Raw genomic sequence first — 14,750 nt, 5'->3', positions numbered from 1 at the left:
TGTGCCCATTGCCCACAAAATGAGGTGGAAACTGAGCTGCACTTCCTAACCTCCTACCAAATGTATGACCACATTAGAGATACATATTTCCCACAGATTACACAGACCCACAAAGAATTTGAAAACAAATCAAACACTGATAAACTCCCATATCTGTTACATTTTACATTTTACATTTTAGTCATTTAGCAGACGCTCTTATCCAGAGCGACTTACAGGAGCAATTAGGGTTAAGTGCCTTGCTCAAGGGCACATTTACGTCATTTAGCAGACGCTCTTATCCAGAGCGACTACAAATTGGTGCATTCACCCTATAGCCAGTGGGATAACCACTTTACAATTATACTTTTTTTTGGGGGGGGGGTAGAAGGATTACTTTATCCTATCCCATGTGTTCCTTAAAGAGGTGGGGTTTCAAATGTCTCCGGAAGGTGGTGAGTGACTCCGCTGTCCTGGCGTCGTGAGGGAGCTTGTTCCACCATTGGGGTGCCAGAGCAGCGAACAGCTTTGACTGGGCTGAGCGGGAACTATGCTTCCGCAGAGGAAGGGAGCCAGCAGGCCAGAGGTGGATGAACGCAATGCCCTCGCCTGGGTGTAGGGACTGATCAGAGCCTGAAGGTACGGAGGTGCCGTTCCCCTCACTGCTCCATAGGCAAGCACCATGGTCTTGTAACGGATGCGAGCTTCAACTGGAAGCCAGTGGAGTGTGCGGAGGAGGGGGTGACGTGAGAGAACTTGGGAAGGTTGAACACCAGACGGGCTGCGGCATTCTGGATGAGTTGTAGGGGTTTAATGGCACAGGCAGGGGGCCCAGCCAACAGCGAGTTGCAGTAATCCAGACGGGAGATGACAAGTGCCTGGATTAGGACCTGTGCCGCTTCCTGTGTAAGGCAGGGTCGTACTCTCCGAATGTTGTAGAGCATGAACCTGCAGGATCGGGTCACCGCCTTGATGTTGGCGGAGAACGACAGGGTGTTGTCCAGGGTCACGCCAAGGCTCTTCGCACTCTGGGAGGAGGACACAACGGAGTTGTCAACCGTGATGGCGAGATCATGGAACGGGCAGTCCTTCCCGGGAGGAAGAGCAGCTCCGTCTTGCCAGGGTTCAGCTTGAGGTGGTGATCCGTCATCCATACTGATATGTCGGCCAGACATGCAGAGATGCGATTCGCCACCTGGTTATCAGAAGGGGGAAAGGAGAAGATTAGTTGTGTATCGTCAGCGTAGCAATGATAGGAGAGGCCATGTGAGGATATGACAGAGCCAAGTGACTTGGTGTATAGGGAGAAAAGGAGAGGGCCTAGAACTGAGCCCTGGGGGACACCAGTGGTGAGAGCACGTGGTGCGGAGACAGCTTCTCGCCACGCCACTTGGTAGGAGCGACCGGTCAGGTAGGACGCAATCCAGGAGTGAGCCGCGCCGGAGATGCCCAGCTCGGAGAGGGTGGAGAGGAGGATCTGATGGTTCACTGTATCAAAGGCAGCAGACAGGTCTAGAAGGACAAGAGCAGAGGAGAGAGAGTTAGCTTTAGCAGTGCGGAGAGCCTCCGTGACACAGAGAAGAGCAGTCTCAGTTGAATGACCAGTCCTGAAACCTGACTGGTTTGGATCAAGAAGGTCATTCTGAGAGAGATAGCAAGAGAGTTGGCTAAAGACGGCACGCTCAATAGTTTTGGAAAGAAAAGAAAGAAGGGATACTGGTCTGTAGTTGTTGACATCAGTGGGATCGAGTGTTGGTTTTTTGAGAAGGGGTGCAACTCTCGCTCTCTTGAAGACGGAAGGGACATGGCCAGCGGTCAAGGATGAGTTGATCAGCGAGGTGAGGTAGGGGAGAAGGTCACCGGAGATGGTCTGGAGAAGAGAGGAGGGGATGGGGTCAAGCGGGCAGGTTGTTGGGCGGCCTGCAGTCACTAGTCGCAAGATTTTATCTGGAGAGAGAGGGGAGAAAGAAGTCAAAGCATAGGGTAGGGCAGTGTGAGCAGGACCAGCAGTGTCATTAGACTTAACAAACGAGGATCGGATGTCGTCAACCTTCTTTTCAAAGTGGTTGACAAAGTCATCCACAGAGAGGGAGGAGGGGGGGGGGGATTCAGCAGTGAGGAGAATGTGGCAAAGAGCTTCCTAGGGTTAGAGGCAGATGCTTGGAATTTAGAGTGGTAGAAAGTGGCCTTAGCAGCAGAAACAGATGAAGAAAATGTAGAGAGGAGGGAGTGAAAAGATGCCAGGTCGGCAGGGAGTTTAGTTTTCTTCCATTTCCGCTCAGCTGCCCGGAGCTCTGTTCTGTGAGCTCGCAATGAGTCATCAAGCCACAGAGCTGGAGGGGAGGACCGAGCCGGCCGGGAGGATAGGGGACACAGGGAGTCAAAGGATGCAGAAAGGGAGGAGAGGAGGGTTGAGGAGGCAGAATCAGGAGATTGGAGGGAGAAGGATTGAGCAGAGGGAAGAGATGATAGGATGGAAGAGGAGAGAGTAGTGGGAGAGAGAGAGCGAAGGTTACGGCGGCGCGTTACCATCTGTGTAGGGGCAGAGTGAGTAGTGTTGGAGGAGAGCGAGAGAGAAAAGGATACAAAGTAGTGGTCGGAGACATGGAGGGGAGTTGCAGTGAGATTAGTAGAAGAGCAACATCTAGTAAAGATGAAGTCAAGCGTATTGCCTGCCTTGTGAGTGGGGGGGGGATGGTGAGAGGGTGAGGTCAAAAGAGGAGAGGAGTGGAAAGAAGGAGGCAGAGAGAAATGAGTCAAATGTAGACGTGGGGAGGTTGAAATCCCCCAAGACTGTGAAGGGTGAGCCATCCTCAGGAAAGGAGCTTATCAAGGCGTCAAGCTCATTGATGAACTCTCCAAGGGAACCTGGAGGGCGATAGATGACAAGGATATTAAGCTTAAATGGGCTAGTGACTGTGACAGCGTGGAATTCAAATGAGGAGATAGACAGATGGGTTAGGGGAAAAAATTGAGAATGACCACTTGGGAGAGATGAGGATTCCTGTGCCACCACCCCTCTGACCAGATGCTCTCGGGTATGCGAGAACACATGGTCAGACGAGGAGAGAGCAGTAGGAGTAGCAGTGTTTTCAGTGGTAATCCATGTTTCCGTCAGTGCCAGGAAGTCGAGGGACTGGAGGGTGGCATAGGCTGGGATGAAGTCAGCCTTGTTGGCGGCAGAACGGCAGTTCCAGAGGCTGCCTGAGACCTGGAACTCCAGGTGTGTGGTGCGTGCAGGGACCACCAGGTTAGAGAGGCAGCAGCCACGCGGTGTGAGGCGTTTGTGTAGCCTGTGCGGAGAGGAGAGAACAGGGATAGGCAGAGGCATAGTTGACAGGCTGCAGCAGATGGCTACAATAATGCAGAGGAGATCGGGATGAAATGAACTAAACATCAGGGAAAGGAGAGAGCAGGCCTCCCTCACCAAAAAAAATATATATATATAACTCTCCCAACTTCCACCTCAGAAACTATAATTGTTTCACTGAACCACCCGAGTAAAACTCTCCCAACTTCCACTTTAGAAATTAGAATTGTTGTAAACTACAGCAGACTGATTATCAGTAGCTGTAATTAAGTACAGCAGCTACCAACCACCTAACGTTAATGCCTCGGATGAGGTTAGAAAAACAGCTGAATGGTAGCAGCTAGCTGGCTCAATCACAGGTACTCTTAAGCATGAAATAACATTGGAAACAATTAACCATAGTTGCAAAAAGTTACCAGTAGCTACCCGCTAGCTAGCTAGCTTTGTTGGTCCAAGTAGTGGGTAGGCTAGCCTCGTGCTTCGCCGGAGTCCGCCGAATACAGTCCTTACCTACAATAATTACCTACAATAACCTTCAATAACTACCTGAGTAAGCTACCTATAATACCAAACTACAATACCTACCTACAATCTAAATACATGGTTTAAGCTTAACTCAACACCATATAAGAAGCCAAGCTTACCTTTCATAACGCAGCAACGATTAAACGTTGGGTAGCTAGCACAAAGATATTGTATTTAGCTACCACAGCCTGCTGGTAGTGTTGGCTGGCTAGCAATGGCTACTGTGTTGACTTTGTTTGAAAAACGGCGTCGCTGCGAACGAATGTAGCTGGCTAAAAGGATATTGTTTTTAGTTGCAACCGTTGCTAATAGCAACTCGCCAGCTAATGTTAGGCGAAATACCGCAGTGTGCAATCACAGCAACAACATTTGTGGCCCGTTGCCATGAGAAAAGGCCAACCGGTGGAGCACAAACAAACAATATTTATCTGTTTATTTCTCTTCCCCTACTATTCGTACTACAACTATTTGCACATTGCTAAAACAATGTACATAGCTGATAATATAACACTTGAAATGTCTTTATCTTTTTGAAACGTTTTTGAGTGCAATGTTTACTGTTAATTTCAAATAATTTTTTGTTGCTGTGGTTTTGTGTCTTCTCACTTTTGTTTATTGTTTATTTGACTTGCTTTGGCAATGTAAACACATTTCCAAGACAATAAAGCCCCTTTGAATTGAATTGATAGCGATGGAGAGAGAGATAGAGAGAGAGACTGAGAGAGAGGGGTGGAGAGATGTAGAGAGAAGGGTGGAGGGCAGACAGAGGAGGGAGAGAGATAGAGATGGAGAGACAGAGAGAGAGAGGGGTGGAGAGATGTAGAGAGAGGGGTGGAGGTTGGAGGAGAGATCATAATTGGGCTGATATTCTGCCGTGTAAAGAAAAGAGAAGAAGAACCTCCAGTCTAATGATGGGCCGGGTGGCTGCCCATTCACGCAGGAAAGGTCACGTATCCTCAGGCTACACGTGTGTGTGTGTATGTGTGTGTGTGTGTGTGTGCATGCACGTGTGCATGTGTGTGTTTGTGTGGATCTTGGTTTTACTCACCATCAGTTCCAACTGAATTATATGAATATTATTGTGCTCAGCAAATGGAAGAGAGTTTTCACTTTCACATAGTTTTTGCTTCACTCTCTTGCGTGTGTACGCGCGTGTGTGTGCGCGTGTGTGCGCGTGTGTGTGTGTGTGTGTGGTAACAGAAAGCCTATCTTATTGCTGCACATCAATCTCTGATTGGCTTCCAGCTGCTAAGCTTTGATTAGCTGGGATAACAGGCTTAGAAGGACAGAACCTGTCTGAGTTGAGTAACCCCCTCTCTCTTTCTCATATTTCTCTCTGATTCGCTTTTTCTCTCTCTCACTCTTTCTCTCTCTCTCTCTTCTTCTCTCTATCTCTCTCTCTCTCTCTCTCTCTCTCTCTCTCTCTCTCTCTCTCTCCTCTGTTCTTTAAAGAGTACGGTACCATACGGTTTCTTCTCCTCTCACTATATCTGTCTCTTCTCTCTTTTCCTCACCCTGCTGGGCCGCTCTGGTTAACAAGATGTCCAGGGACTTTGCAGCTCTGTTTCCAGCATGAACAAAAAGTGACTAAACTTCAAGATATTCATTCTAACTTGTAATCATGTCTAACGTTAAGATCATTTTTAGAGAGTGGTGATGTATCATTACTTCCTATATGTTTTACTCACACTGAGTAACAATCAAATCAAATTGTATTTGTCACGTGCTTTGTAATCAACAGGTGTAGACTAACAGTGAAATGCTTACTTATGGGCCCTTCCCAACAATGCAGAGAGAAATAACATAGAGAAATAATAGAAAATAAATGACATGTAATAATAAAAGTTATAATAAATACACAATGAGTAATGATAACTTGGCTATATACAGTACCAGTCAAAGGTTTGGACACACCTACTCATTCCAGGGATTTTCTTAATTTTTACTATTTTCTACATTGTAGAATAATAGTGAAGACATCAAAAGTATGAAATAACACATATGGAATCATGTAGTAACCAAAATATATTTTATATTTGAGATTCAAATAGACACCTTTTGCCTTGATGACAGCTTTGCACACTCTTGTCATTCTCTCAACCAGCTTCACCTGGAATGCTTTTCCACCAGTCTTGAAGGGTTTCCAACATATGCTGAGCACTTGTTGGTTGCTTTTCCTTCACTCTGCGGTCCGACTCATCCCAAACCATCTCAATTGGGTTGAGGTCGGGGGATTGTAGAGGCCAGGTCATCTGATGCAGCACTCCATCACTCTCCTTCATGGTACAATACCCCTTACACAGCCTGGAGGTGTGTTGGATCATTGTCCTGTTGAAAAACAAATGATAGTCCCACTAAGCCCAAACCAGATGGGATGGCGTATCGCTGCAGAATGCTGTGGTAGCCATGCTGATTAAGTGTGCCTTGAATTCTAAATAAATCACAGACAGTGTCACCAGCAAAGCACCCCCACACGATAACACCTCCTCCTCCATGATTTACTGTGGGAAATACACATGCGGAGATCATCCGTTCACCCACACCGCGTCTCACAAAGACACGGCGGTTGGAACCAAAAATCTTCAATTTGGACTCCAGACAAATTTCCACTGGTCTAATGTCCATTGCTCATGTTTCTTGGCCCAAGCAAGTCTCTTCTTATTATTGGTGTCCTTTAGTAGTGGTTTCTTTGCAGCAATTCGACCATGAAGGCCTGATTCACACAGTCTCCTCTGAACAGTTGATGTTGAGATGTGTATGTTACCTGAACTCTGTGAAGCATTTATTTGGGCGGCAATTTCTGAGGCTGGTAACATTTACATTTACATTTACGTCATTTAGCAGACGCTCTTATCCAGAGCGACTTACAAATTGGTGCATTCACCTTATAGCCAGTGGGATAACCACTTTACAAAAACACATTTTTTAATTTTTTTGGTGGGGTGGGATAAGGGGGGGGTTAGAAGGATTACTTTATCCTATCCCAGGTGTTCCTTAAAGAGGTGGGGTTTCAAATGTCTCCGGAAGGTGGTGAGTGACTCCGCTGTCCTGGCGTCGTGAGGGAGCTTGTTCCACCATTGGGGTGCCAGAGCAGCGAACAGTTTTGACTGGGCTGAGCGGGAACTGTGCTTCAGCAGAGGTAGGGGAGCCAGCAGGCCAGAGGTGGATGAACGCAATGCCCTCGTTTGGGTGTAGGGACTGATCAGAGCCTGAAGGTACGGAGGTGCCGTTCCCCTCACAGCTCCGTAGGCAAGCACCATGGTCTTGTAGCAGATGCAAGCTTCAACTGGAAGCCAGTGTAGTGTGTGGAGGAGCGGGGTGATGTGAGAGAACTTGGGAAGGTTGAACACCAGACGGGCTGCGGCATTCTGGATGAGTTGTAGGGGTTTAATGGCACAGGCAGGGAGCCCAGCCAACAGCGAGTTGCAGTAATCCAGACGGGAGATGACAAGTGCCTGGATTAGGACCTGTGCCGCTTCCTGTGTAAGGCAGTGTCGTACTCTCCGAATGTTGTAGAGCATGAACCTACAGGATCGGGTCACCGCCTTGATGTTAGCGGAGAACAACAAGGGTGTTGTCCAGGGTCACGCCAAGGCTCTTCGCACTCTGGTAACTGTAATGAACTTATCCTCTGCAGCAGAGGTAACTCTGGGTCTTCTATTCCTGTGGCGGTCCTCATGAGAGCCAGTTTCATCATAGCGCTTGATGGTTTTTGCAACTGCACTTGAAGAAACTTTCAAAGTTCTTGAAATGTTCGGTATTGACTGACCTTCATGTCTTAAAGTAATTATGGACTGTCGTTTCTCTTTGCTTATTTGAGCTGTTCTTTCCATAATATGGACTTGGTCTTTTACCAAATAGGGCTATCTTCTGTATACCACCCCTACCTTGTCACAGCACAACTGATTGGCTCAAACGCATTAAGAAGGAAAGAAATTCCACAAATTAACTTTTAACAAAGCACACCTGTTAATTGAAATGCATTCCAGGTGACTACCTCATGAAGCTGGATGAGAGTATGCCAAGAGTGTGCAAGGCTGTCATCAAGGCAAAGGGTGGCTGTTTGAAGAATCTCAAATATAAAATATGATTTGATTTGTTTAACACTATTTTGATTACTACATGATTCCATATGTGTTATTTCATAGTTTTGATGTCTTCACTATTATTCTACAATGTAAAAAATAGTTAAAAATAAAGAAAAACCCTTGAATGAGTAGGTGTGTCCAAACCTTTGACTCGTACTGTACATGGGTTACCAGTACCCAGTCGATGTGCAGGGGTACGAGGTAATTGAGGTAGATATGTACATATAACTAGAAATAAAGTTACTAGGTAACAGTATAGATAATTAACAGTAGCAGCAGCATATGTGATGAGTCATAAAAAGTTAGAGCAAAAAGGGTCAATGCAAGTAGTCCGGGTGGCTATTTTGATAACTATTTAGCAGTCCTATGGCTTGGGGGTAGAAGCTGTTCAGGTTCCTGTTGGTTCCGGTACCGCTTGCCGTGCGATAGCAGAGAGAACAGTCTATTACTCGGGTGGCTGGAGTCTTTGACAATTTTTAGGGCCTTCCTCTGGCACTGCCTGGTATAGAGGTCCTGGATGGCAGGGAGCTCGGCCCCAGTGATGTACTTGGCCATACGCATGACCCTCTGTAGCGCCTTGCGGTCAAATGCCAATAAGTTGCCATACCAAGCGGTGATGCAGCCAGTCAAGATGCTCTCAATGGTGCAGCTGTAGAACTTCTTGAGGATCTGAGGGCCAATGCCAAATCTTTTCAGCCTCCTGAGGGGAAGAGGCGTTGTCGTGCCCTCTTCACGACTGTGTTGGTGTGTGTGGACCATGATGGATCCTTAGTGATGTGGACACCGAGGAACTTGAAGCTCTCGACCCGCTCCACTACAGCCCCGTCGATGTGATTGGAGGTGTGCTCGGCCCTCTGTTTCCTGTAGTCCACGATCAGCTCCTTTGTCTTGCCAACGTTGTGGAAGAGGTTGTTGTCTCTGACCTCCTCTCTATAGGCTGCCTCATTGTTGTCGGTGATCAGGCCTACCACCGTCATGTCGTCAGCAAACTTAATGATGGTGTTGGAGTCGTACGTGGCCACGCAGTCGTGGGTGAACAGGGAGTACAGGAGGGGACTAAGCACGCACCACAAACCATTTAGGCATCCCCCACCCATGGTCATGTGCCTCTGCTTGTCCAGTAACATTGTCCTGGGGTGGGTTGGTTAATCCTGAATGGGATTTTGTAGTTGATTTCAATATTACATCTCCATATTGCCATTACTGTGTGCGTACTTGCATGTCTATCCTAGATAATACAGACTCCTCCATGCCTGCATCAGAGGAATGAGACAACCCATTATCACAGTGTGAAGCAGTAATCACACCACTATGGGCTGGGCTTGGCACTGTGACACACTCACACACACACACACACACACACACAGTCTCACTTTCTGACTTCACTGCTAATGGGTATAGAAATGGACCAGAAAAAATGTCCCGCTGTTTCCTGTCAGGTTTATTTCAACATTAACCAGACTCACCATGTGCAGAATGCTGATGAGATATGAGATGTATGACTAACATAAGTGTAGTTTATATTTTTAACTTATTTTTCAGTCGACAGTACACTATTATGTGGTTTAAGGCAGGATATATTATTGATGTTGCTTAGCTTGTTTGAGAAATTATAGCAACTTGCTTGAAAATCATTATTTTTATACATTTATCCCCAACATTGCTTCGGTCGTTAGGAGTTGCAGTGTCTTCTGTAGTCTCATCTCAACATGTTTTCTCTTCCTGTTTTGCTGTAGGACTTCCTGACAGACCTGATGATGTCAGAGGTGGACCGGTGTGGGGAGAATGAGCACCTGATCTTCAGAGAGAACACGCTGGCCACCAAGGCTATAGAGGAGTACCTCAAACTGGTGGGGCAGAAGTACCTGCAGGACGCACTTGGTGAGTCTGTCTGTATCTGTCTGTCTGTCTGTCTGTCTGTCTGTCTGTCTGTCTGTCTGTCTGTCTGTCTGTCTGTCTGTCTGTCTGCCTGCCTGTCTGCCTGTCTGCCTGTCTGTCTGCCTGTCTGTCTGCCTGCCTGCCTGCCTGCCTGTCTGTCTGTCTGTCTGTCTGCCTGTTTGTCTGTCTGTCTATCTGTCTGCCTGTCTGCCTGTCTTTATTCTCCAGCCTTTATGTGTCTTGGGCTATAGGAGAGGATAGATAAAGCAATTGGTGAGTGTAGTTAGAGGAGATGTGATAGGATCTGCTGTACTGAAGGGGAGGAGATATGGTAGAGATGGTCTTTGTATTCAGGGCTGTAGAGATGACTGCTCCAGTCTGGGATATTTTCCTCCAGCACAGCCCACTCTGGAAGATGGTGAGAAAAAATACAATAAATACTGTTTATCTCTTACGCCTGGTTTGAAGTCTTCACACTGACTGGCCTCTCTGTAGACTCTTCTTTCTGAATTCAATTCAATTCAATTCAAAGGGCTTTATTGGCATGGGAAACATATGTTTACATTGCCAAAGCAAATGGAATAGGCAATAAACAAAAGGGAAATAAACAAGGGAAACATTAGTAAACATTACTCTCTCTCTCTTTCTTTATCTGTCTTTCTGTCTCTCAGCCCTCTTTTTCCACTCTGTCCATCCACCCATCCTCTTTTTCCACTCTCTCTCCATCCATCCATGCTTAATACAGAGACATGTGTTATCGTAAGCAATCAAAACTTGTTCTGTGTCATTAGGCCATGGTTACTGAGCTGTAGTAAAGATCAGAGGTCATTGAGCTGTAGTGGAGGTCAAAGGGCAGAGAAGGCCTCAGGGCTGGTAGACACAACATTCCTAGCCCCTGACCCCAGAGACTGGACATGGTGTGTATACAGAACTAAGGGCCTCTCTCTCTTTTGTCTCTCTCTCTCTCTCTCTCTCTCTCTCTCTCTCTCTCTCTCTCTCTCTCTCTCTCTCTCTCTCTCTCTCTCTCTCTCTCTCTCTCTCTCTCTCTCTCTCTCTCTCTCTCTCTCTCTCTCTCTCTCTCTCTCTCTCTCTCTCTCTCTCTCTCTCTCTCTCTACCACAAGGTAAGACCAAGGTTAGTCCAGTATTTTGTTAGTGTTGGCTGTGGTCCTGGCTATAAGCCTGGTGCATGTTGATGTATTTACCTCATTCAGCCTGATTTAGAAAAGTACACAGCAGCAGTTTTATCTACAGAAAAGCACACATCCTCCCTGCAAATTGTCTCTCTATTTCCCATTCCCTCCATCTCTCTCTCTCCATCTCTCTCTTTCCCCTCCCACTCTCATTTCTCTCTCTGTGCATAGATCTAATATCTGTGCAGCAATGTTTTGTGTGTGTGTATGTGTGTATGTGTCTGTCTCTCAGGGTTGAGTTAAGAATATATTGGAGCCTTAGTGAATAATGCATGTGTGTTTTTCTTGGAGTTAATGTGCTTTGAAGCCTGGGTGAATAATAGAACGCCTCGTCGCTGCCGAAGATTGACTGATTCCGGTCTGGTCTGCCATGAAGGGGCGACACAAGGACGACCAGGAGGAGAGAGAAGGAGAGGGAGAGGGAGAGGGAGAGGGAGAGGGGGAGAGAGAGAGAGAGAGAGAGAGAGAGAGAGAGAGAGAGAGAGAGAGAGAGAGAGAGAGAGAAGCACTTTTCCTTTCTGATCATCTCAATGACAAACAGTACAGGGGAAATGATTAGGCCTTATCACTGTCAAACTAAGGATAAGATATTATTTCTATAGTCTTAACATGGACAGGTAGAGCAGCAAGTCAGACATCCTCTCATCCCCTCTCGCTCTCTCTCATCTCTCATCTCTCTTTCCCTCTCTCTCATCTCTCACCTCTCACTCTCTCTTCACATCGGAAGGACAAAGTTGACAGGAAGAGGGGAAGGGTTTGTGGAATATTGATGGAGCGTTGTTCTAACGTTGTTTATGTTGTCGTTATATCGTCTGGTGCATTGACTGAGATGGAGAACATGAACATCAGTCATCAGTCATGGTGTGTTACCTGGGATGACCCTAGTCCCTATGGTTGGTTGACTTATTGTTGTCATAGGATAGTTGGTGATGGTCTGAAGTTGATGTCTTGCTTATGGAATGCTGTTATGGTGTGATGTCTTGAATGGAGACACAGTCATTCATTCAGTGTTTCAGTCTCACTTTAATTAAAAGGCCGGACATCATTGTCCTTCTATCGCAGAGGTCCTTGAGGGACAACAGCAAAGAGAGCCTCCTAGTGGACAATTATTATAACTACCTCCAGCAACAAACTCATTCACCTTTGGTTCTCTCATCGGCTAATAATGATAATGACGCTGTACTGTTTGCTTTTAACTCTTGTGTGTGTCTATGTGTGTGTGTGTGTGATGTGTGTGTGTGTTGGTTCTTCTATCCTTGTGTGGACCAAATATCCCCAAAAGTCCCCACAAGTATAGTAAAACAAGGAAAATGTCCCACATCCCCATGAGGACAAAGGCTATTTTAGGCTTAGGTTTAGGGTTAGGGTTAGAATTAGGTTTAGGTTTAGGGTTAGAATTAAGGTAAGGGTAAGGGGTCAGTGGTTAGGTTTAGGGTTAGGAGGTAGGTTCCGGGTTAGGGGTTAGCGTTAGGGTTAGGGTAAGGGTTAAGGTTTAGGGTTAGGGAAAATAGGATTTTGAATGGAAATAAATGTTAGGTCCCCATTAGGATAGATTAACAAAACGTGTGTGTGTGTTGTAGGTGAGTTGACTGAATGTTAGTGTCTGTCTGTGTCTCTCTCCCTGTGTTGTAGGTGAGTTGATTGAATGTTAGTGTCTGTCTGTCTGTCTCTCTCTCCCTGTGTTGTAGGTGAGTTGACTGAATGTTAGTGTCTGTCTGTCTCTCTCTCCCTGTGTTGTAGGTGAGTTGACTGAATGTTAGTGTCTGTCTGTCTCTCTCTCCCTGTGTTGTAGGTGAGTTGACTGTAGTGTCTGTCTGTCTCTCTCTCCCTGTGTTGTAGGTGAGTTGACTGAATGTTAGTGTCTGTCTGTCTCTCTCTCCCTGTGTTGTAGGTGAGTTGACTGAATGTTAGTGTCTGTCTGTCTCTCTCCCTGTGTTGTAGGTGAGTTGACTGAATGTTAGTGTCTGTCTGTCTCTCTCTCCCTGTGTTGTAGGTGAGTTGACTGAATGTTAGTGTCTGTCTGTCTCTCTCTCCCTGTGTTGTAGGTGAGTTGACTGAATGTTAGTGTCTGTCTGTCTCTCTCTCCCTGTGTTGTAGGTGAGTTGACTGAATGTTAGTGTCTGTCTGTCTCTCTCTCCCTGTGTTGTAGGTGAGTTGACTGAATGTTAATGTCTGTCTGTCTCTCTCTCCCTGTGTTGTAGGTGAGTTGACTGAATGTTAGTGTCTGTCTGTCTCTCTCTCCCTGTGTTGTAGGTGAGTTGACTGAATGTTAGTGTCTGTCTGTCTCTCTCTCCCTGTGTTGTAGGTGAGTTGACTGAATGTTAGTGTCTGACTGTGTCTCTCTCTCCCTGTGTTGTAGGTGAGTTGACTGAATGTTAGTGTCTGTCTGTGTCTCTCTCTCCCTGTGTTGTAGGTGAGTTGACTGAATGTTAGTGTCTGTCTGTCTCTCTCTCCCTGTGTTGTAGGTGAGTTGACTGAATGTTAGTGTCTGTCTGTGTCTCTCTCTCCCTGTGTTGTAGGTGAGTTGACTGAGTGTTAGTGTCTGTCTGTGTCTCTCTCTCACTGTGTTGTAGGTGAGTTGACTGAATGTTAGTGTCTGTCTGTCTCTCTCTCCCTGTGTTGTAGGTGAGTTGACTGAATGTTAGTGTCTGTCTGTGTCTCTCTCTCCCTGTGTTGTAGGTGAGTTGACTGAATGTTAGTGTCTGTCTGTCTCTCTCTCCCTGTGTTGTAGGTGAGTTGACTGAATGTTAGTGTCTGTCTGTCTCTCTCTCCCTGTGTTGTAGGTGAGTTGACTGAGTGTTAGTGTCTGTCTGTGTCTCTCTCTCACTGTGTTGTAGGTGAGTTGACTGAATGTCAGTGTCTGACTGTGTCGCTCTCTCCCTGTGTTATAGGTGAGTTTATCAAGGCGTTGTATGAGTCAGATGAGAACTGTGAGGTGGACCCGTCCAAGTGTTCATCCAATGACCTGCAGGAGCATCAGAGCAACCTGAAGATGTGCTGTGAGCTGGCCTTCTGCAAGATCATCAACTCTTACTGGTAAATTCTGGGACACCACACACAATGCATTACCAAAAATATATGTTTTTACCATGTGTTGTTAAATTCATACCATAGTTATATGGCCATTGGTGAACATTCCGCCAATGCTTTCAACGCTTACTGTTAGCTGTTCTATAGTTACTATGCATGACTTAAATTCAACTGTTCAAACAGCAACAAAGTATAGCTCTCTGTAGCTCTCTGTAGTATGAGAGTGAAAATAAATAGGTGTGCGGAAAAAAATAGGTGTGTGGAAAGTGTACCTACATATTGCCGTTAACACCTCTTCTCCCTCCCTCTGCAGTGTGTTTCCACGGGAACTCAAGGAGGTGTTTGCATCGTGGCGACAGGAGTGCAGTAGCCGGGGGCGACCGGACATCAGCGAGCGTCTGATCAGCGCGTCTCTGTTCCTGCGTTTCCTGTGTCCAGCCATCATGTCGCCGTCTCTCTTCAACCTGATGCAGGAGTACCCTGATGACCGCACCGCACGCACACTCACACTCATCGCCAAGGTCACGCAGAACCTGGCCAACTTCGCCAAGTGAGTGTGTGTTTATGGAGTGTGTGAATTGGTGTTGAGTGTGTGTGTGTGTCTGTGTGTGTGTGTGTGTGTCTGTGTGCTGTGTGTGTGTGTGTGTGTGTGTGTGTGTGTGTGTGCGTGCGTGCGTGTGTGCGTGCGTGCGTGCCTGTGCGTTTGAGAAAGAGTATGTGTGTTCTATATACTCAGCGTATCTCTCTCT

At 46.5% G+C, this 14,750-nt stretch overlaps 1 protein-coding gene across 9 annotated transcripts in view; it reads left to right on the top strand.

The window, feature by feature from the left end:
• Positions 1 to 14,750, top strand: part of LOC121582699 (disabled homolog 2-interacting protein-like) — a 203,612-nt gene that overhangs the window by 172,582 nt on the left and 16,280 nt on the right. For all 9 annotated transcript variants that reach the window (XM_041898714.1, XM_041898710.1, XM_041898709.1 and 6 more), the window contains 3 exons: positions 9,639 to 9,783; positions 13,863 to 14,007; positions 14,315 to 14,551. In XM_041898714.1, the coding sequence (XP_041754648.1) occupies positions 9,639 to 9,783; positions 13,863 to 14,007; positions 14,315 to 14,551 (527 nt within the window). The remainder of the gene's footprint in view (positions 1 to 9,638; positions 9,784 to 13,862; positions 14,008 to 14,314; positions 14,552 to 14,750) is intronic.

Source organism: Coregonus clupeaformis, chromosome 15 (genome assembly GCF_020615455.1).
Source record: "Coregonus clupeaformis isolate EN_2021a chromosome 15, ASM2061545v1, whole genome shotgun sequence".
In the NCBI taxonomy this organism is placed as follows: domain Eukaryota; kingdom Metazoa; phylum Chordata; class Actinopteri; order Salmoniformes; family Salmonidae; genus Coregonus; species Coregonus clupeaformis.
Note: the sequence above shows the minus strand (reverse complement) of the source record. Positions and strands in the feature narration are given on the sequence as shown.